Genomic DNA, 23,364 nt, shown 5'->3' on the forward strand with positions numbered 1-23,364 from the left:
TGTAAGACAAGGTGGATAATGGTGCTGTTTTTAGTGATCCTAAAGATAAGGGGAGGACAAGGTCTGGAGAAGAAGATGAGGAGTTCTGTTTTGAGCTTGTTAACTTTGAGGTGACAATAGGAAATCCAGAAAGAAATGTCTTGAATGCAAGAGTAAATATGAGGCTGCTGAGAAGGAGAGAGTCAGGGCTGGAGAGGTAGGTAATGGAATCATCCATGTAGAGAAGGTAGTTGAAGTAACGGGAGCAAATGAATTGTCCAAGGGAGTGGGGGTATTCCGAGAATAAAAGGGGATCTAGAACCCATTCTTGGGGGACTCCCACATTTAGAGGGTGGGAGGCAGAGGAGACTGTGAAAGAGATCGGAAAGGAGAAGAAAACTAGGACGGAACAGTGTCAGTGAAGCCGAGGTTGATTAATGTTTCCACAAGAACGGGGTGCTCAACAGTGTTGAAGGGAGCTGAGAGGTCAAGGATGATTAGGATGGTGGCCTTTGTGTTTGGCAAAAGGAGATAACTGGAGACCTTAAAGAAGGCAGTTTCAGTGGAGCAAAGGGGAAATCAACCAGAATGGAGTGGATCAAGCACAGAATTGGAGGAGAAGAAGCAGAAAACCTGTGTATAAATGACATAGAAGAGAAAGACAAAGAGTGGGAAATGAGAGTACAATTAGTGGAGGCTACTTGGAGGATGTGTGATTTAGTAGGGTCTTTGAAGATGGTGTGAATACGATTGTCACTACATTAGCTGCATGGCGTATTGGAAAACCACAAGGTGGGAGTCAGAGGACCTCTGTTTTAAACTGACTCTGCCACTTGTCTGCTGGATGATCTTAGCAAGTCATTTAACCTCTATGGGCCCCAGGTTCCACACCTGTAGAATGGGGCTTAAGAACTGTTCTCCCTCCTAAGATTGTGTGGTGCTGTTTATCGTCTATCTACTCCAGCACTTAGAACTGCGTTTGGCACATAGTAAGTGCTTAACAGATACCACAATTATTATTTTCTTGCTGTTGTATCTGGGCCAAAATGCACTCCTGTCTCCTGTCACTACAACAGATTATAAATTTTCTTGAGGTTGGTTACAGGTCTTCTCCAGAAAACCCCCAACCCTAATAGCAGACTCAGAAGATGCTCTGTTTGGGATGTTGATTTTGCACCATTCTTCACTCTCACAGGCAGCTCATGCCATCTCCCAGACCATGTCTAACATCACGACGGTGACAGAATTCCTCCTCCTGGGATTCTCCGACATCCAGGAATGGCAGCTGATCTACACTGCGCTGTTCCTTCTGGTCTATCTGGCAGCTCTGATGGGGAATCTGATCATCTTTGCCGTTACCGCTCTTGACCGGCAGTTCCACACTCCCATGTACTTCTTCCTCAGGAACCTGTCCATCCTTGACCTTGGCTACATTTCTGTCACAGTCCCCAAATCCATCCTCAATGCCCTCACAAATATTAACTCCATCTCTCTGCTGGGCTGCGCTGCCCAGGTATTCCTCTTGTTATTATTTGCTGGATCAGAGTTGGCCCTGCTCATGGTGATGTCTCACGACCGCTACGTCGCCATCTGCCGCCCCCTGCACTATGAGATCACCATGCCCCAAGGGGCCTGTGTACGCATGCCGGCTGCCTCTTGGTTTAGCAGCTGTTTGAATGCCATCATGTACACAGCCAGTTCCTTCTCTCTATCCTTCTGCGGCCCCAACACTGTCCACCTTCTGCGATGTTCCTCAGTTGCTGAGATTTACGTGTTCCACTGATCATGTCCAAGAAGATGTGAGTTTAGCCATCACCGTCTGCTTAGATTTTTTTTTCTGTTTCGTGCTCATCGTGGGCTCCTACGTCCGTATCTTCTCAACAGTGCTGAAGATGCCTTCGGCAGAGGGTCTTTTTCACCTGCCTACCCCATCTGGTCATCGTCACTCTCTTCGTCACGTCTGGCACTTCTGCCTACCTAAAGCCAATATCAGACTCTCCATCTGCACTGGACCAGCTGGTGTCTGTGTTTTATGCTCTGGTGCCCCCTACCCTTAATCCCGTCATCTACAGCCTGAGGAACAGGGAATGAAGGCCGCGATGGTAAGGTTGCTAAGGCCAAAACATTTCCCAAAGGAGAGACTATCTACTGGATAAAAGGTCCTTCACCACGGATTGCCCTGACCGTGGCTCTGACTTAAGCAGTCTTCATTCATTCATTCAATCATATTTATTAAGTGCTTACTGTGTGCAGAGCACTGTACTAAGTACTTGGGAAGTACAAGTTGGCAGCATATAGAGGTGGTCGCTACCCAACAACGGGCTCACAGTCTAGAAGAGGGGGACAGACAACAAAACAAAACATGCGGACGGGAGTTAAGGCATCAGAACAAATAGAACTAAAGCTATATGCACAAAATTAGCAAACTAAATAGAAGAGTAAATATGTACAAATAAAATGGAGTAATAAATCTGTACAAACATATATACAGGTGCTGTGGGGAGGGGAAGGAGGTAGGGCTGGGGGGATGGGGAGGAGAAGAGAAAAAAGGGGGCTCAGTCTAGGAAGGCTTCTTGGAGGAGGTGAGCTCCCACTAGGGCTATGAAAGGAGGAGAGAGCTATCTTGGCAGATGTGTGGAGGGAGGGCACTCCAGGCCAGGGGGAGGACGTGGGCCGGTGGTCAACGGCGGGACAGGCAAGAACGACGTACAGTGAGGAAGGTAGTGACAGAGGAGCGGAGGGTGCAGGCTGGGCTGTAGGAGAGAAGGGAGGTGAGATAGGAGGGGGAGAGGTGATGGAAAGCCTTGAAGCCGAGAGTGAGAAGTTTTTACTTGATGCGTCCGTTGACAGGCAGCCTTGTTGGTACAATCTCTAATCCTATCCCGACTGGATTACTGCATCAGCCTCCTTTCTGATCTCCCATCCTCCTGTCTCTTCCCGCTTCAGTCTACGCTTCACTCTGCTGTCCGGATTATCTTTCCACAGAAACGCTCTGGACATGTCACTCGCCTCCTCACAAATCTCCAGTGGTTGCCTATCAACCTTCGCATTAAGCAAAAACTCCTCACTATTGGCTTTAAAGCCCTCCATCAATTTGCCCCCCACCTCACCTCCCTTCTCTCCTACAGACCAGCCTGCACCCTCCACTCCTGTGCCGCTAACCTCCTCCGTGTGCCTCGTTCTCACCTATCCCACCGTTGTAACCCCTGGCCCACGTCCACCCACTGGCCTGGAATGCCCTCCCTCCACACATCTGCCAAACTAACTCTCTTCCTCCCTTCAAAGACCTACAGAGAGCTCACCACTTCCAGGAAGCCTCCCCAGACTGAGCCCCCCTTTTCCTCTGCTTCTCCTCCTCTCCTCATCGCCCCCACCCCCTCCCTCTATCCTACCCCTTTCCCCTCCCCTCATCACTTGTGTATATTTGTAAATATCGATTAATCTATTTATTTTATTAATTCCGTGTAAACATCTATAATTCTATTTATCTATTTTGATGGTATTGACACCTGTCTACTTGTTTTGCTTTGTTGTCTGTCTCCCCCTTCTAGACTGTGAGCCCGTTGCTGGGTAGGGACTGTCTCTATCTGTTGCCAAATTGCAGTTTCCAAGAGCTTAGTACAGTGCTCTACACACAGTAAGCACTCAATAAATATGATTGAATGAATGAAATGAATGAAATGACTGTGTTTGAACCCAACAAACAGTGCTGGCATAAGGTAAGTACTTATATGAAGCTTGAAATCTTGACCAGTGGCTATGAACACTCCAAGTAGGGGTCGAGGAGAAAAACAGACAACAATACGTATGCACTACATGCCTTGTTACATTGAGAAACATCTATGTTTCCCTTCTTCTTTCTTCTCTCTTTCCCTCGTTTACACTGCCTCCCTCCAACTTCTCCTTTTTCTCTATTTTCCTCGTAAATGAAGAGTGAGCAGTCAGTCTGAAGCACCAATGGAGTGTTTGGTGAAAAACTGAGAGAGAATTCTGAAGACCTGAGATGGAGTGGGAAAATCTGCAATAGATCTCTTTCTGTTTGTTTTTCTTAGAGTGTAAACTCCTGGTGGGCAGATGACATATCTATCCTTTTTGTTTACCTTTCCAAATGCTTCATACTGTGCATTGCGGCTAGTGGGCCCTCAATAAATGCTATTCCAAATCAATCAATGGTATTTACTAAGGGCTTATTGTGTTAAGAGCACTGTATTAAGTACTTGGGAGATTACAGTATAAGAGCCTTGGTAGACAGAATTTTAGTGGAATGAATCAAATTAAGAAGTTCCAACTGCTCTTACCCAGAAGAGAACTGAACAGTCATTCAGTGGTATTTATAATAATAATGATGACATTTGTTAAGTAGTTACTATGTGCGAAGCACTGTTCTAAGACCTGGGGGGATGCAAGATGATCAGGTTGTCCCACGTGGGGCTCACAGTTTTAATTCCAATTTTACAGATGAGGTAACTAAGACTCAGAGACGTTAAATGACTTGCCCGAGGTCACATAGCAGACATGTAGTGGAGATGGGATTAGAACCCATGAACTCTGACTCCCAAGCCCATGCTCTTTCCACTGAGCCCAGCTGCTGTCATTTTAACAATTTAACAATTTTTCCAATTATTCTTCTTCTGTTGCTTTCCAAATCCTTGGGATATAATGACTGAACCTTCCCAGTCCCTTAAAAAGAAACAATCACAAAGACAAAGTAGACATCCAGATCTGTACATATGCATGATACCCATTAGCCAGGCCACGGCTTAATTGCCTCCTTAATGTGTGCTGAACAGTTACTAGTCACTTGGGGGAGTACAATAAAATATAGTTGTTAAACATGATCTCTGAGGTCGGACTCACAATCCTCATGGCAGTTTATTAATTACTGGTCGTAGGATTGAGCTCCTTGAGGGCAGGGATCGTGTTTATGAACTCAGAACATGTTGTCCTATCCACACATTGATAAACCTGACTATTTCCGTACTGCAATCGACCCTGCAATTTGCCATCTCTCTGTGCTGAATTTTCTAGTATGAGGAAATCCTGACAGCACAAATCAGCTTCCATCATCCCCATGGCCCTATTGAGAATTTCATGTTAGAGTGTAGTCTTCCACCTCCAGTCTGTCCAGGTGTGAAAACGACAACTGTGTCATTTCTCAATCGCATGACTGTTGTTGTCCTGTATTTAACTTTTCATTCATTCATTCAATCGCATTTATCGAGTGCTTACTGTGTGCAGAGCACTGTACTAAGCGCGTGGGAAGTACAAGGTGACAACATATAGAGACGGTCCCTACCAAACAATGGGCTCACAGTCTAGAATGGGGAGACAGACAACAAAAAAAATGTGGACAGGTGTTCCAGTCATCAGAAAAAAATAGAGATAAAGCCAGATGCACATTATGAACCAAATAAATAGAATAGTAAATATGAACAAGTAAAATAGAGTAATAAATCTGTACAAACATATACAGGTGTTGTGGGGAGGGGAAGGAAGTAGGGCGGGGGGCATGAGGAGGGGGAGAGGAAGGAGGGGGCTCAGTCTGGGAAGGCCTCCTGGAGGAGGTGAGCTCTCAGTAGGGCTTTGACGGGAGGAAAAGAGCTAGCTTGGCAGATGTGCGGAAGGAGGGCATTCCAGGCCAGGGGGAGTACGTGGGCTGGGGATCGACGGCAGGACGTGCGAGAATGAGACACAGTGAGGAGGTTAGCGGCCGATGAGTGGAGGGTGTGGGCTGGGGCTGTAGAAGGAAAGAAGGGAGGTGAGGTAGGAGGGAGCGAGGTGATGGACAGCCTTGAAGCCGAGAGTGAGGAGTCTTTGCCTGATGCGTAGGTTGATTGGTAGCCACTGGAGATTTTTGAGGAGGGGAGTAAAATGCCCGGGACATTTCTGCACAAAATGATCCGGGCAGCAGTGTGAAGTATAGATTGAAATGGGGAAAGACAGGAGAATAGGAGATCAGAGAGAAGGCCGATGCAGCAATACGGTCGGGATGGGATGAGAGATTGAACCAGCAGGGTAGCAGTTTGGATGGAGAGGAAAGGGCGGATCTTGGCGATGTTGTGGAGGTGAGACTGGCAGGTTTTGGTGACGGATTGGATGTGAGGGGTGAATGAGAGAGCAGAGTCAAGGATGACACCAAGGTTGCGGGCTTGTGAGACGGGAAGGATGGTAGTGCTGTCAACAGTGATGGAAAAGTCAGGGAAAAGGCAGGGTTTGGGAAGGAAGATAAAGAGTTCAGTCTTAGACATATTGAGCTTTAAATGGGCAGACATCCAGATGGAGATGTCCTGAAGATAGGAGCAGATCCAAGACTGAAGGGAGGGAGAGGGAGCAGGGGCAGAGATGTAGATTTGGGTGTCATCAGCGTAGAGATGATAGTTGAAGCCGTGGGAGCGAATGAGTTCACCAAGAGAGTGAGTGTAGATAGACAACAGAAGGCGACCAAGAACTGACCCATGAGGAACCCCTACAGTAAGGGGATGGGAGGGGGAGGAGGAGCCCGCAAAGGAGACTGAAAATGAATGGCCAGAGAGATAAGAGGAGAACCAGGAGAGAACGGAGTCTGTGAAGCCAAGGTTGGATAGCGTGTTCATTCATTCATTCATTCAATCGTATTTATTGAGCACTTACTGTGTGCAAAGCACTGTACTAAGCACTTGGGAAGTACAAGTCGGCAACATACAGAGGCGGTCCCTACCCGACAACGGGCTTATAGTCTAGAAGGGGAAGACAGACAACAAAACAAAACATGGAGACATGAGGTACAGACCTCAACCTTTCCCCGGCAGAATCGTCCTCTGAATAAAAACTGTGGTATTTGTAAAGTGCTCTTACTATGTACCAAGCGCTGTGCTATACACGGGGGTAGAGATGATACACTCAGAACAGAGACAGTCCCAGTCCGACATAAGGCTCACAGTCTAAGGGAGAGGGGAAATCGGAGAATTTGATCCCTTGATCCCCATTTTACAGCTGTGAAAGCTGAGTTACTGAAAAGCGACTTACCCCAGATCACACACAGCATGTAAGTGGCAGAAGAGGATGAGAACCCCCCAGTCTTGACCCCCTAGTCCTGTGTTCTTTACAGCAGCACGTGATTATCCAAAGATAGCTGGTCCTATCCCTTCCAAACCTTCATGAGTAATCCAGATCTGAGACTCTTCCAAATAACTTGTTGAGGAGAAGGGGTTGGTCCACAGTGTCGAACGCAGCTGAGAGGTCGAGGAGGATAAGGATAGAGTAGGAGCCATTGGATTTGGCAAGCAGGAGGTCATTGGTGACCTTTGAGAGGGCCGTTTCCGTGGAGTGTAGGGGACGGAAGCCAGATTGGAAAGGGTGGAGGAGAGAGTTGGCGTTGAAGAATTCGAGGCAGCGTGTGTAGATGACTCGTTCAAGGAGTCTGAAACGAAATGGTAGGAGGGAGGTAGGGCGATAACTTGAAGGGGAGGTGGGGTCAAGAGAGGGGTTTTTTAGTATGAAGGAGACGTGGGCATGTTTGAAGGAAGAGGGGAAGGAACCAGTGGAGAGTGAGCGGTTGAAGATGGAAGTTAAGGAGGGGAGGAGCGACGGGGGAGAAAGATTTCATAGATGAGAGGGAATGGGGTCAGAAGTACAGGTGGCTGGATTAGCACTTGAGAGGAGGGAGGAGATCTCATCAGAAGATACTTCTGGGAAGGATGGGAGAATAGTGGAGAGGGTTGAGAGCAGGGGGGTTGGACAAGGGGGAGGAGTGACTTTGGGGAGCTCAGACCGGACGGATTTAATTTTATTAATGAAGTAGGAGGCCGGATCGTTGTGGGTAAGGGAAAGAGGAGGGAGAGGAACAGGGAGACTGAGAAGGGAGTTCAATGTACGGAAGAGCTGATGGGGATGATGGGCATGGGTGTCAATAAGGGAGGAGAAATAGTTTTGTCTGGCAGAGGAGAGGGCAGGGGTGAGGCAGGAAAGGATAAACATGAAGTGAACAAGGTTGGCTTGGTGTTCAGACTTTCGCCAGCAGCGTTCAGCAGCTCGAGTATAAGAGTGAAGTAGGCAGACAGTGACAATGATGCAGGGCTGTGGATTAGTGGTACGAGACCGGCGAAGGGAAAGGGGAGAGAGCGAGTTGAGCTGAGTAGACAGGGTAGAGTTAAGAGCAGTAATCTGATCATCAAAATTGGGTAGAGAGGAAAGGGAGGCGAGGTAGGGTGTGAGGCGCTCAGAAAGATGGATGGGGTCAAGAGAGCAGAGGTCTCTGTGAGGCAGTAATATAGATTTACAGGGGAGAGTAGTGTGAGTGAGGAGGCAGGTGAGAGGTTTATGATCAGAGAGAGGGTTTTCAGAGTTGGTGAGGGTGGAGATAGTGCAGCGGAAGGAGATGATGAGATGGAGGGTGTGACCAAGTTTGTGAGTGGGCACGGTGGGGTGGAGCAGGAGGTTGGCACCGTCAAGGAGAGATCGAAGGCGGGAGGCAGATGAGTCAACAGGGACATCCATGTGGATTTTGAAGTCTCCGAGGATCATAGTGGGCACGGAAAAGGAGAGAAGGAAGGTGAGAAAGAGGTCAAAATCGTTAAAGAAGCTGGTGTTTGGGCTGGAGGGGTGGTAGATGATGGCTACAAGAATCTGGAGGAGGTGGTAGAGGCATATAATGTGGGCTTCAACGGAGGTGAAAGAAAGGGAAGGGGGAGGATGGATAGTGCGAAATCGATATTGGGGAGCGAGAAGGAAACCGACACCTCCTCCTTTTCTGGTGAGTCTGGAGGAGTGGGAGAAGAACAGACCTCTACTGGAGAGATCAGCAGAAGGGACCATGTCGTCCGGAGAGAGCCATGTTTCAGTTAGGGCGAGGAGGAGTAGAGAGCTGGAAAGGAATAGTTCTAGGATGAAAGGGAGCTTACCTATAATGGAGCGGGGGTTCCAAAGGCCACATTTGGCAGCAGCTGTGGAGGGCGGGGTGGGAGGTGGAAGGGTGCGAGGGGTGGGGAGGGTTTGGATTGGGATGAGTTGGCCGGGGCCTGAGCGGGGAGAGTGAGAAGAGGGGTGGCGTTGAGAAAAGTGAACTGGGATGGGGTGGGGTCGGGATGGAGAGGAGAGCTGGAAGGGAGGAGTTGAGGGTTGGCTCTGGTACAGAGGGATCCTGGGTAGGATCATAACATTTTCACCTGCCTCCTCACTCACACTCCTCTCCCCTGTAAATCTACATGACTTCCTTACAGAGACCTCCGCTCTCTTGACCTCATCCATCTTTCTGAGCGCCTCACACACCACCTCGCCTCCCTTTTCTCTCTATCCAATCTTGATGATCAGATTACTGCTCTGAACTCTACCCTCTCTACTCAGCTCGACTCCCTCGCTCCCCTTTCCCTTCGGCACTCTCGTACCACTAACCCACAGCCCTGGATCACTGCCACTGTCCGCCTCCTTCGCCCTTATGCCCGAGCTGCTGAACGCTGCTGGCGGAAGTCCAAACACCATGCCAACCTCGTTCACTTCAACTTTGTCCTTTCCTGCCTTAAATCTGCGCTCTCCTCTAGAGAGAAATAGACAAAACTATTTCTCCTCCCTTATTGACACCCATGCCAAAAATCCCCATCAGCTCTTCAGTACATTTAACTCTATTCTCAGACCCCCTGTTCCTCCCCCTCCTCCTTCCCTCACCCAGAAAGATCTGGCCTGCTACTTCATTAATAAAATTAAATCCATCGGGTCTGGGCTCCCCAATGTCACTCTTCCCCCTTGTAGAAACTCCCGGCTCTCAACCCTCTCTGCTACTCTCCCATCCTTCCCAGCAGTATCTTCAGATGAGATCTCCTCCCTCCTCTCAGGTGCTACTCTGGCCACCTGTGCTTCTGACCCCATTCCCTCTCATTTTATGAAATCTCTTGCTCCGTCCCTCCTCCTCTCCTTAACTTTCATCTTCAACTGCTCACTCTCCACTGGCTCCTTCCCCTCTGCCCTCAAATATGCCCACGTTTCCCCCATCCTAAGAAACCCTCTCCTGACCCCACCGCCCCTCCTAGTTATCGCCCTATCTCCCTCCTACCATTCCTTTCCAAACTCCTTGAACGAGTCGTCTCCTTCGGACCCTCCAATCTGGCTTCCGTCCCCTACATTCCACTTAAACTGCCCTCTCAAAGGTCACCAATGACCTCCTGCTTGCCAAATCCAACGGCTCCTACTCTATGCTAATCCTCCTCGACCTCTCAGCTGCCTTCGACACTATGGACCACCCCCTTCTCCTCAACACGTTATGCAACCTTGGCTTCACAGACTCTGTCCTCTCCTGGTTCTCCTTTTATCTCTCCAACCGTTCATTCTCAGTCTCTTTTGCGGGCTCCTCCTCCCCCTCCCATCCCCTTACTGTAGGGGCTCCTCAGGGGTAAGTTCTTGGTCCCCTTCTGTTTTCTATCTACACTCATTCCCTTGGTGAACTCATTCGCTCCCACGGCTTCAACTATCATCTCTACGCTGATGACACCCAAATCTACATCTCTGCCCCTGCTCTCTCTCCCCAAATTCGGGCTCGTGTCTCCTCCTCCCTTCAAGTTATCTCCATCTGGATGTCTGCCCGCCATCTAAAACTCAATATATCCAAGACTGAACTCCTTATCTTCCCTCCCAAACCCTGCCTACTTCCTGACTTTCCCATCACTGTTGACGGCACTACCATCCTTCCTGTCTCACAAGCCTGCAACCTTGGTGTCATCCTCGACTCTGTGCTCTCGTTCACTCCTTACATCCGATCCGTCACCAAAACCTGCCTGTCTCACCTCCGCAACATCGCCAAGATTCGCCCTTTCCTCACCATCCAAACCGCTTCCCTGCTGGTTCTCTCTCATCCTATCCCGACTGGATTACTGCATCGGCCTCCTCCCTGATCTCCCATCTTCCTGTCTCTCCCCACTTCAATTTATACTTCACGCTGCTGCCCGGTTCATCCTTGTGCAGAAACGCTCTGGGCATGTTACTCCCCTCCTCAAAAATCTCCAGTGGCTACCAATCAACCTATGCATCAGGCAAAAAAATCTTCACTTTCGGCTTTAAGGCTCTCCATCACCTCGCCCCTCCTACCTCACCTCCCTTCTTTCCTTCTCCAGCCCAGCCCGCACCCTCAGCCCTTCTGCTGCCAACCTCCTCAATGTGCCTCGTTCTCGCCTGTTCCACCGTCGACCCCTGGTCCACGTCCTCTCCCTGGCCTGGAATGCCCTCCCTCCGCACATCTGCCAAGGTAGCTCTCTTCGTCCATTCAAAACCATACTGAAAGCTCACCTTCTCCACGAGACCTTCCCAGACTGTGCCACCTCCCCCTTCTCCCCCTCCCCACCCCCCCTCCTTACCTCCTTCCCCCCCCACAGCACCTGTACATATGTATATATGCATATAAGTTTGTAAATATTTATTACTCCATTTATTTATTTCACTTGTATACATTTATTCTATTTATTTTATTTTGTTAATATGTTTTGTTTTTTCTGTCTCCCCTTCTAGACAATGAACGCGCTGTTGGGAAGGGACCGTCTCTATGTGTTGCCATCCTGTACTTCCCAAGCGCTTAGTACAGTGCTCTGCACACAGTAAGCGCTTAATAAATACGATTGAATGAATGAATGAATAGGCGGTGAGGGGAGGGGTGGGTCTGGGGAAAGGGAGGGAAAGAGCTGGGTGGGAGAGTGGAAGGGGAAGGGGAGGAATGGGAATGGCAGTCGGGAGAAAGGGAATTGATAGTTCATGGTGAGTTCAGCAAGGTAAATGACAGTATAGTGGGAGATTAACAATTAAAATGCAGTAGCAATAACGCAGCAGCCATATCATAAATAGGTGATGACATCACAGAGGGTAGTTAACAATTAACATGCTATTGCAATAATAAAATAAGCAGATGATGATATGACAGAGAGCAGATAACAATTAATATGCGAAGTCAGTGAAACCCTGAGGATGATACCACCACAGAACATCCCTGCTGGGAAGACCTTGGGAAAATTCCCTGGCCCAGAAGAGCTCACATCTAGCAGGCCAGAAAACACTTAGTCAGCATCACTCTTGACACCCTCCAAACTCCTTCAGAGGCAGTCACTGTCAAGTACAGAGGGATTCCACCTATAGAGGAGCTGAGGAATTGCACTAACCCTTAGTCATCCACCCTTTGATGCCCCCATCCCCTTCCCTTAGAAATGGAAGCTCAGCTCCTGATTCTTTCTCTCCTGCTCTGAGTCCTCAATGAAGGGGCAACAGTCCTCATGGCCAGGAAGGGTGATGCGAAGCTTCTGGGAGGAGAAATGAGTTGGTCCATCTCTTCCACTCATCATGACTCTGACATCCATCTCTGGACGGCATTCACCTGGGCTGAGGAAAAGCGTGAAAGCTCCAGCCTGCTCCTATGAGAAGGAGCGTGGCTCAGTGGAAAAGAGCACAGGCTTTGGAGTCAGAGGTCGTGGGTTCAAATCCCAGCTCTGTCGCGTCAGTTGTGTGACTTTGGGCAAGTCATTTAACTTCTCTGTGCCTCAGTTAACTCATCTATATTTTGTCATCTCGGTACCCTTCATTATATTGATGCCAGACCTACCATTGATGGATTACAGGAGCCAGGTTCCTTTAGAACTTTCACAGCACAGCGAGAACACTCCCTTAGAGATGGAAGCTCAGCTCCTGATTCTTCCTCTCCATGGGGATCAGCTGCTCTGTGTCCTCACTGAAGGAGCAACGGTTCTCATGGCCACGAATGGTGATGAAAAGCTTCTGGGTGGAGAAATGAACCTGTCCATCTCTGTTTCTTGTTACTCTTTGTTAAACTTGGCTTCCTAAAGTTCAGGCTCTTTGACAAAGAGGAGAGCCTTCGGCTGTTTCCTGTTGAGACAACAATGGTGGCCACCTACCCCAGGTGCAAAGGAGTCCAGCATCGAAAGCCTTTGCTGAATTGGGGCATTCCCGGGTTGCCGCAGCAGTTTGTTCCCTGCTCCCTCCTTTTTCCCTTTCCAAACCACAGTGTGAGTTGAGCTCCTGTGATCTGCAGCACACACCGAAAAGCATGCGGTCTGCTACTATCAAGTGATAAGTGAATGGAGCATGTCAGGGTGCCATAGAAGGGAAAGGAAGAAGAGGAAAAGAGGGTTTAGTTGGGGATGGCCTCTTGGAGGAGGTGTACCTTCAGTAAGGCTTGGAAAGTGGAGAGAGTAATTTTCTTTCTGATATGAAGAGGAAGGGCAGTCCAGGCCAGAGGTAAGACATGGGCAAGACGTTGGTGATGAGATAGATGAGGTCAGAGTACAGTGATATGGTTAGCATTAAAGGAGCCAGGTGTGTGGGCTGGGTTGTAGTAGGAAAATAGAAAAGTCAGGTAGGAGGGGGAAAGGTGATTGAGTGTTTTAGTACCTATGGGGAGACGTTTTGTTTGATGCAGAGGTGGATAGGAAACCATTCGAGTTTCCTGAGGAGTGGGGAATCAATAACTAAACATTCTTGTAGAAATATGGTCTGTGCAGTAGAGTAATGTATGGACTGGAGTGTGGAGAGACAGGAGACTGGGAGGTCAGCAAGGAGGCTGATATAGTAAATCAAGGTGGGGTAGGATAAGTGATTGGATTAATGTGGATATTAGTTTGGATGGAGAGGAAGGACAGATTTTAGCAACGTCACAAAGGACATACTAATCGACAGGATTTAGTGATGGATTGGAATATTTGGTTAGAATGAGAGAGAGGAATCAAGGATAATACCAGGGTTTACTTGTCAGTAAAGAGGGGTTCGAAATACAGGAACTGTGATCTAGAGAGGATCTCCATCTGGAAACTGTGTAGGAGGATGTCCTCATAAATCAATCAATAAATCTATCAATCTTACTAATTGACCATTTACTGTTGGCAGAACACTGTACTAAGCACTGGAAAAGTACAATAGAGTTAATAGACATGATCCCTGAGTCCAAGGGGCTTTCAGTCTTGTAGGGAAGACTCCTTGTCATGATTTTGGAAGGCTTGTATTAGCTGGGTTGGCTTCAAGGTGCTGAAGTATCTCATTATCATAGTCAATCTGAGATTAAGGGGAAGGCAGAACAAATTCCTCCCAGGGTGTGCCGTGGGAATAGCCCCATCTCTGAAACCAGGTGGCCTGCCCCACTGGCCCGGATCTGAACTCTGCAGATGTCCTGGGACTAGCTCCCACTTCTGGGATTTTGCAGTGGACAAGGCTGTGCGAGTCACAGAACAGTTCAGCCCCAGGAGACAGTCTATGATGCTTAAAATCAAATTTACTTTACGGTTAACGAACCTCCACAAGATGTGATCGTTGGCCTGCAGACCCACAGGATAATGAGAGCAGCAGGGGCAATTAGGCACGAACCCACCCCAGGTCAGTGAGTTCCTCCTAAAATGCATGGGGTTAATCAAACACTCACTCCAAACACGATGCTAAATGCAGAGCTAAACACAAGTTATCAATAAGATGTGGGGAGAGACCGCCCTCTTATCCTCAGTAGGGGAAATGTGGGCTTGAGAGGGGAAGACCTCTTGGAGGAGATGTGATTCTTATAAGTCTTTTAAGATAGGGAGAGTGATACTCTGCCAGATATGAACAGGAACAAGTTCCCGACTAGAGGCAGGATGTAGGCAAGTGGTCAGAGGTGAGGTAGAAAAGATCGAGGTAAATTGAGTAGGGTTGGCATTAGAGTAGTGTTGCATGTGGCATGGGTTGTAGTGGGTATTACCCAGGTAAGGTATGAAGGGCCGGGCCTATTGAGAATTTAAAAGCTGAGAGCAAGGCATTTTTATTCAATGTGGAAGTGGATGGGCAACCACCGGAGATTTCTGAGGACTCGAGAGACCAATCAATCAATCAATCAATCAATCATATTAGGCACTTACTGTGTGCAAAGGACTATACTAATCTTTTGTGAGAGTACAATAAACCGATAAACGGACATATCCCCAACCCCAAACAAGCTTACACTCTGGAGCAGGAGAAGACATTAATATGCATAAATAAATTGCAGAAATATGCATAAGTGCTGTGGGGCTGATGGAGGGGTGAAGAAAGGGTACAAATCCAAGTGTAAGGGTGATGCCGAGGAAGTGGGAGAAGAGGGAATGAAGGCTTACTTAGGGAAGACCTCTTAGAGGAGATGTGCTTGTGATAAGAGTTTGAAGGTGGGGATAATGATCGTCTGTCAGATATGAGGAGTAAGGGCACTACAGGTTAGACGCATTAAATGGGTAAGCGGTTGGCAGTGAGGTAAATAGGTTTGAGGTGCAGTGAGTAGGTTGACATTAAGAGGAGTGAAATGTATGGACTGAATTGTAGTAGGAAATCAGGTAGGTAAGGTAGGTGGGGTCAAGCGTTTGAGCACTGTAAAGCCAATGGCAAAAGTTTAATGTGGCAGTTAATAGGAAGCCACTGGAGTTCCCTGAGGAGTGAGATGTGGACTGAATATTTTTCCAAAAATCGATCCCGTCAAAAGAGTGAAGTATGAACTGTACTTGGGAAAGACAGGAGGCAGGAAGGTCAGGCAGGAGGTTGTTGCAGTCATCAAGTGAGACTGCGATAAGTTATTGGATCAACATAGCAGCAATTTGGATGGAGAGTGAAGGATGTATTTCAGTGGAGTTGTGAAGGTAACAGCAACAGGATTTGGTAACATATTGAATATTTGGGTTAAAAGAGAGAGATGTCGATGATGGTGGCAAGGGCACTGACTTACAAGGCAAGGAGGATAGTGGTGTTGTATTCAGTCATCCTAAAGATAGTTGGAGGACACCGTCCGAGGCAGAAGATGAGTAGAGCTGTTCTGAGCTTTCTGTTCCAGTTGTCACCTTTGAGGTGACAACTGGAAATCCAAATATAATTGTCTTGAAGGCAAAAGTAAATATGAGACTGCTGAGAAGGAGAGAATCAGGGCTGGAGAGGAAACTTAGGGAATCATCCATGTGGAGAAGGTAGTTGAAGTCATGGGAGCAAATGAATTGTCCAAGGGAGTGGGGGTATCCGGAGAATAAAAGGGGATCTAGAACCAATCCCCGTGAGACCCCCACGTTTGCAGGGTGGGAGGCAGAAGAGCCTGTGAAAGAGACTGGAAAGGAGTGGAAAAGAAGGAGAGGACAGTGTCATTGAAGCAGAGATTGGATAATGTTTCCACAAGAAGGGGGTGGTCTTACGCTGTTGAAGGCAGCTGAGAGGTCAAGGATGATTAGGATGGAAGTCTTTGGTTTTAGCAGAAGGAAATCACTGGTGACCTTAGAGAAGGCAGTTTCAGTGGAGCAAAGGGGGCAGAAACCAGATTGGAGTGAATCAAGGACAAAATTGCAGGAGAAGAAGCAGGCAACTTGATCAAGGAGTTTGGAAAGGAATGGTAAGAAGGAGATAGGACAATAGCAGGTGGGAGTTGTGGGTCCAAAGAGAGTTTTTTTAAAGATCGGGTTAGGTAAGCACGTTTACAAGCAATGTAGAATAAGCCACTGGAAAGGGAATGGTAGAAGACCGGTTCTGGAGCATTGGTGGAGTGTGTAGATTTTGAGAAGAGGTCTACTCTTTACCATTATCCTTTTCAATGAAGGGCAGTGGATGACCTTGTGGGAGGGTGCAGTAAATACCTTCTGACTCACAGGCATGGAAATATATCTGAATTCCACCTGGAAACATAGCTCAATCAATCGTATTTATTAAGTGCTTTTTGGTGCACAGCACTGTACTAAGCACTTGGAAGAGCACAATACAATGGAGCTGGCAGACATGATCTCTTCCCTTAAAGGGTTTATAGACTACTAGGAACTGGTAGACACGATCCCTTCCCTTAAAGGATTTATAGACTAGTAGGAGAGACAAGTATTAAAATTAATTACAGGTAGGGGAAGCAGCAGAGTATAAGGTTATGGACAAAGTGCTGTGCGAATATCAAAGTTCTTAAAGGATACAGAACCTTATGCTTAGATCAATCAATAAATGATACTAATTGAGCACTCACTACTTGAAAAGTACTAAGTGCTTGGAAAATTATAGCACACCATGACCACTGCCCTTAAGGAGTTCCACCACTTGTCAGCCTCGTGACTTTTGGTGAGTCTTTTAAGTTCTCTGTGCCTTACTTACCTCATCGGTAAAAAAGGGGATTAAAACTGTGAACCCAACGTGGGACAATTTGACTACCTTGCATCTGCCCCGGCACTTGGAACAGTTCTTGGCAAATAGTAATTGCTTTATAAATAACATTTGAAAAAACGAACTAGCAATACTAGTTGGGGAGACGGACATTAAAATAAATTACAAGTAGTTGAAGTGGCAGCAAATACAGGTATGAGAAGCAGCGTGGCTTAGTGGAAAGAGCACGGGCTATGGAGTCAGGGGTCAGGGGTTTGAATCCCGGCTCTGCTGTGTTTGGCAAACTGTGTTTGGCACATAGTAGATGCTTAACAAATACCGCAATTATTATTTTTTGCTGTTGTATCTAGGCCCAAATGCACTCCTGCCTCGTGCCACCCCATCGTATTATACTTTTTCTGGAGATGGGTTATAGCTCTTTACCAGAAAACCCCCAACACTATTAGCAGACTCAGAAAATGCTCAGTTGGGGATGTTGACTTTGCATCCATTCTTCACTCTCACAGGCAGCTCATGACAACTTCCAGACCATATCTAACATTACGACAGTGACAGATTTCTTCCTTCTGGGATTCTCCAACATCCAGGAGTTGCGGCTTATCCAGAACATCTTCACACTGGCCCCTCGGTTTATGATGCTGTCATAATGCAAAGGACAGCAGATGGCAATATTGTGATCAAAGGACATGGCTGTGATTAAGAGCAGCTCAGCACATGCGAGGAAAGTAACCCAGTACACCTGCAGAACACACCCTAGGAGAGAGATGGACACACTGCCATTGAGGACGAATTTAGGGACAGTGACGGAGATGTAGTAGAGATTTATGAAGGAAAGGTTCTTGACTACATAGCATATTAATTGAGTACAAGTACATAGGGGTGTGGAGGTGCAGGTCATGCATTATAATGGCGATGATGAGGAGATTCCCCAACAGGAACGACAGATAAACCAGGAGGACATCGTGGAATACACCAGCTGGAGCTTCCGGCTGTTGGAGAACCCCAGGAGGAAGGAGTCCATCACTGAGGTACAATTGTCCATTTCAACTTTGTAAATTGCGAGTTCGTCACTTTAGGAAAGAACACGTGGAAACATAAGGGTTTTTATGTTGTAGATGTCACTAGGGATATTAGAAAGTTGTTCTTTTTCTGCTGTGGAAAGGGATGCCAGCAATTATCAATCAATCAATGGAATTTATTGAGCACTTACGATATTGGGAAGACTGTAGTACAATCGAGCTGATTGACATGATTCCTGCCCACAAGGTAGAAGCAGCATGATCTAGAGTTTGAAAGTGGGAGAGTCTGGAGTGAGGGATGGCTAGAAAATAAAGTTGACAGGAGGGATGAGTGCATTCTGGGACATTGTGGGTGAAGTAACTCTGTCACTGGAGAGCCTTGAAGCCTAGGGTAAGATATTTCTGCTTGTTGCAGAGGAAGATGGGTAACCATTGGCAGTTTTGGAGGACTGGAGAGATGTGTGATGAACCACCCTGCCAGAAAATGATCCATGCAGCAACATGGAGCATGGACTAAAGCAGAAAGAGGCTGGAGGCAGAAAAATCAGCACGTGGGCTAATGGAGTATACTAATCATGCTATAGCCAGAGCTTGGACAAGGATGCTACCGGTTTGAGTGGAAAGGAAAGGACAGATGTGGAAACTATCATGAAGGAGGAATCACCAAGATTTAGGAGTATATTGAATGAAGGGGAAGAGGCAGAGCCGGCTTCATTTTGGATTCTAAACCACTTGTGGTACAAGGGATGAAAGGTTTATTGCTTACAAATACCAATCGAAGTAGGTAAACGATAAGATAAGGACCTCAGTTGCGTTCTTCATAGCTAGCATTTAGTCAGATACAACCTCAATCACCTATATCCGTTCCTTGGCACACCTCAGGGCAAGATGATTACAGTCGTTAAATACTCATGGTTCCGAGAGTTGTCGGCCTCCTTAGTTGGGCTGTTCTTGGGGTGGGCATCCCCTGTGACACCGGGTTCCTGACAGGAGGAATGGAAAGAGTTGGATGGCTGTTACATTCTCCGTGATCCGGGGCTCCCCTCCCTTCTCAGGGATCAGAAATGGTACTTGTTAAGCTCTTAAGGTGTGTCGAAAACTCTTCTAAGTGCTGGGGTAGATACAAGTGAATTAGGTTGGACACGGTTCTTGACCCGCATGGGGTTTACTGCCTAAGTAGGAGGGAGAACAGAAGAACAGAGGCACAGAAAAGCGAAGTGAATTGCGAAAGGTTGCACAGTAAGCAAGTGGAGGAGCTGGAATTAGAATCCAGGTCCTCTGACTCCCAGGCCCGTCATCTATCCATGAGGCCATGCTGCTTTTCACTCCTCAACTTTACTGACTTCATTCTTCACCCCACCCTCTCACCAACTTGGATGCAAGCTTGATCTTGTCACCTATAATCACTGTACATGTTTCCTATTATTGTCTTCCATCCACAAGGAATTGGGGTTGCTAAATTCCGGTAAGCAGTAAGAAATTATAAGTGCGATCAATCAATCAGCCAGTCACTCCGTGGTCTTTATTGGGTGCTTTTTATGTACAGAGCACTGTACTAAGTGCTTGGGAGAGCCCAATACAACAGTTTAATGAGATGGTATTGAGCTCTCAAAGTCACAGAAGCAACATGGCCTTGAAGGTAAAGCACGGGCCTGGGAGTCAGAGGACTAGGGCTCTAATCACAGATCTGCCACTCATCAGCTGTGTGACTTTGGGCAAGTCATTTAACTTCTCTGTGCCTCGGTTACCTCATCTGTAAAATGGAGAGTAAGACTGTAAGCCCCACCTGGTTACCTTGTATCTACCCCAGTGCTTAGAATAGCTCTAGGCACATAGTAAGCGATTTAAAATGCCATTATTATTATAATTATTATTATTTTATTTTATTTTTAATTTCATCTCCTCCACTTGTCTCCTGTTTGACTTTGGGCAATTCATTTCACTTCTCTGTGCTTCTGTTCTACAACTACAACCCAGCTCACACTCTTTGATCCGTTGGGGAAGCAGCGTGGTTCAGTGGAAAGAGCACGGGCTTTGGAGTCAGAGTTCATGGGTTCGAATCCCAGCTCCGCCAATTGTCAGCTGTGTGACTTTGGGCAAGTCACTTCACTTCTCTGGGCCTCAGTTACCTCAACTGTAAAATGGGGATTAAGATTGCGAGCCCCCTGTGTGACAACCCGATTACCTTGTAACCTCCCCAGCGCTTAGAACAGTGCTTTGCACATAGTAAGCGCTTAATAAATGCCATTATTATTGTAATAATAATAATAACAATAACTGTAGCATTTCATAAGCACTTATTATATACCAGGCACTGTATGAAATTCTGAGGTAGATAGAAGCAAATTGGATTACACACAGTCCCTAATCCCTGTTTCTACTACGGGCCTGCTGTGTGACCTTGGACAAGTCACTTAGCTTCCCTGTACAGCAGTTTCTTCATCTGCAAAAATGGGGATTCAATTCCTGTTCTCGCTCCTACTTTGACTGTGAGCCCTATGTGGAATCTGATTATCTTGTATCCATCGCAGTACTTAATGCAGTGCTTTGCACAAGTAAGTGCTTAACAAATACCACAATTATTATTACAAGCCCCACTTTTCCTCCCAGACTAAACCCCCCTTTTCCTCAGCTCCCCCTTCCCTCCCTATTGCCCCTACTCGCTCCCTTTGCTCTACCCCCATCCCCGCCCCAAGGCACATGTGCATATATGTACATATCTATAATTCTATTCATTTATGTTAATGTCCATTTACCTGTTTTGATATGTACATATCTATAATTCTATTTATATACATTGATGCTTGTTCACTTGTTTTGATGTCTGTCTCACATTTCTAGACTGTACGGCCAGTATGGACAGGGATTGTCTCTCTTTATTGCTGAATTGTACTTTCTAAGCACTTACTATAGTGCTCTGCACACAGCAAGTGCTCAATAAATATGATTGATTGAATGAATGAATGAATTGCCTGTTCCGAATCTTGTACCTCCTAAGAACTTGAGTACTCCCAAACCCTCTTAGCATTTGTGTAAATACTTCATATAACTTATAATTTACACAGTAAAATAACCCTTTATTTCTTCCTCTTGTCTGTAGTTTATTCTGGTGCCTCTTTCCCTGCTTAGATGTTCAGGTTGTTGAAGCCAGGGATTCTGTCTGCTAACTCTTTGTATTCTCCCAAGTGCTTAGTACAGTGCTCTGCACATAGTCAGAATATAATAATAGTAATAATAATAATAACAAGAGTAATAATAATGGCATTTTTTAAGTGCTTACTATGTGCAAAGCACTGTTCTAAGCGCTGAGGGGGATACAAGGTGATCAGGTTGTCCCACATGGGGCTCACAGTCTTAATCCTCATTTTACAGACGAGGTAACTGAGGCTCAGAAAAGTTAAGTGACTTGCCCAAGGTTACACAGCAGACGTGATACAGTTGGGATTGGAACCCATGACCTCTGACTCCCAAGCCCTGGCACTTTCCACTGAGCCACGCTGCTTCTCACCATGTGGCTAAGCCACGCAGCATTACATGCTGTGCTGCATGTAATAAATACCATTGATTGACTGATTGATACGAAGATCAGGTCCCTGACCGATACTGGGATCATTCAAGTCAGAAGACGACAATTTTCTCTGCATAATGGAAGCCATTCCCTCCAGGGACCCTCCCCAAGGCGGCTTTCATGGCCCGGTTCTTCAGACAGTAGATGAGGGGCTTCAGGGCGGGGAGCAACACCGTATAGAATACGGACACCAGCAGGTCCAGCGTTGAGGGGGAGCCTGACAGAGGTTTCAAGTAAGCACAGAAACGGTTATGACCAAGAGAGTGACGACGCCGAGGTGAGGCAGGCAGGTGGAGAAGGCTTTGGCCCGGTCCTCTGTGGCCGGCATCCTAGGCACGGCCTGAAAAATGAGCAAGTACGAGACGACGATGGAGACGAAGCAGACGACAGCGAATACCACCCCGGTAGTCACACACATATTGATGGCGTCGTGGTCCTCGGAGAAGGAGATCTTCAATAGGGATGGGATGCCACAGAAGAACTGGGAGACGGCATTGGACTCACAGAAGGACAGAGAGAAGGTTGGAGTTGAAAATGAGATTCCACACAGCCCCCTCGGTCCATGACGACACCGTAGGGCAGGGGGAGGCAGATGGCCACGTAGCGGTCGTATGACATCGCCGTGAGAAAGAAAAACTCTGAACCGGCAAACAAGACCACCAGGAAGACTTGAGTGGCACGGCCCAAGAAGGAGATGAAGTTGCGGTTGGTCAAGAAGTTGAGGACAGAGTTGAGGACGGTGATGGTGATGAGGCAGAGATCTCGGGTTCCTGAGAAAGAATTACATGGGGGTGTGGAGGCGCCGGTCTAGGGAGGTGACAATGACGATAAGGGGATTCCCCGTTAGGGCCACCAGGTAGACGGTATGGACCAGCTGCCTTCAGTATGCTTTCTAAGGTTGGTATATTCTTGCCTTTTGTGTCCACTGGGGGCTCGATAAACACCGTTATTACTATTATCAGATAGTCAATTTTGTACCGTGCTCTGCACACAGTAAACGCTCAATAAATACGATTTAATGAAGGAATATTTATTGAGCTCTGAGCAGAGCTCTGTGTGTAGAGCGCTGTACTAATGTTTGGAAGAGTAGGGTATAACAATATAACAGACACATTCCCCACCCACAACGAGCTTATAGTCTCTGTACATATCCGTAATTTATTTTATATTAACATCTTTATCCCCCTTTAGACTGAAAGGTTGTTGTGGGGAGGGAACATGTCTACCAACTCTGTTACATTTTATTCTCCCAACTATTTAGTACAGTGCTCTTCACACGGTAAATGCTCAAAAATACGATTTATTAATTGCTTGCTTGATTGATTGATTCTACAACTTCTACTAGGGCTATTGCTGCTACTACTGCTATTATTACTATGACTGCTTTCCCCTCTTATATCTTTGTCATCTTGTTGTCCCCACTTGGAGAATTATGGTGTCGACCCTCCTTTGCAATTCCCTCCTAGTTACATGGAAATCATTTACCAAGTTTCTAGGTCATTTTGAAATTGATAACTCTCTTCCAATATGCTATAAGTTGCTCCTCTCATAGACTCACCGGCAAAACTCTTGTTGATTTTTACACCTCACCAAGATCTTTGTCCTGTGCAGGGAGTCATCATCACCTACCACGGTGAGGAAATTCCTCCTGCTGGGATTCTCGGAGGTCCGGGAGCTGCAGCTGGTACACACCGCACTATTACTCCTGGTCTACCTGGCATCCCTGATGGG

At 47.0% G+C, this 23,364-nt stretch overlaps 1 protein-coding gene across 1 annotated transcript; it reads left to right on the forward strand.

The window, feature by feature from the left end:
• Nucleotides 1–1,198: 1,198 nt before the first annotated feature.
• On the forward strand, nt 1,199–17,693 carry LOC119925373 (putative olfactory receptor 14L1). The gene is made up of 4 exons (XM_038743450.1): nt 1,199–1,615; nt 1,737–1,778; nt 1,885–2,019; nt 17,553–17,693. The coding sequence occupies exons 1-4, from the start codon at nt 1,199–1,201 to the stop codon at nt 17,691–17,693; spliced, it is 735 nt and encodes a 244-aa protein (XP_038599378.1).
• Nucleotides 17,694–23,364: the final 5,671 nt, after the last annotated feature.

Source organism: Tachyglossus aculeatus, chromosome 3, assembly GCF_015852505.1.
Source record: "Tachyglossus aculeatus isolate mTacAcu1 chromosome 3, mTacAcu1.pri, whole genome shotgun sequence".
NCBI lineage: Eukaryota > Metazoa > Chordata > Mammalia > Monotremata > Tachyglossidae > Tachyglossus > Tachyglossus aculeatus.

Bases quoted from the DNA above. Each gene is read 5' to 3' on its own strand.
- LOC119925373 (XM_038743450.1), top strand. From the start codon at position 1,199: ATGTCTAACATCACGACGGTGACAGAATTCCTCCTCCTGGGATTCTCC. The intron at 1,779-1,884 runs GTGAGTTTAGCC...TGCCTTCGGCAG, and splicing joins CTGATCATGTCCAAGAAGAT to AGGGTCTTTTTCACCTGCCT. The intron at 2,020-17,552 runs GTGCCCCCTACC...TCACTCTCACAG, and splicing joins TGTCTGTGTTTTATGCTCTG to GCAGCTCATGACAACTTCCA.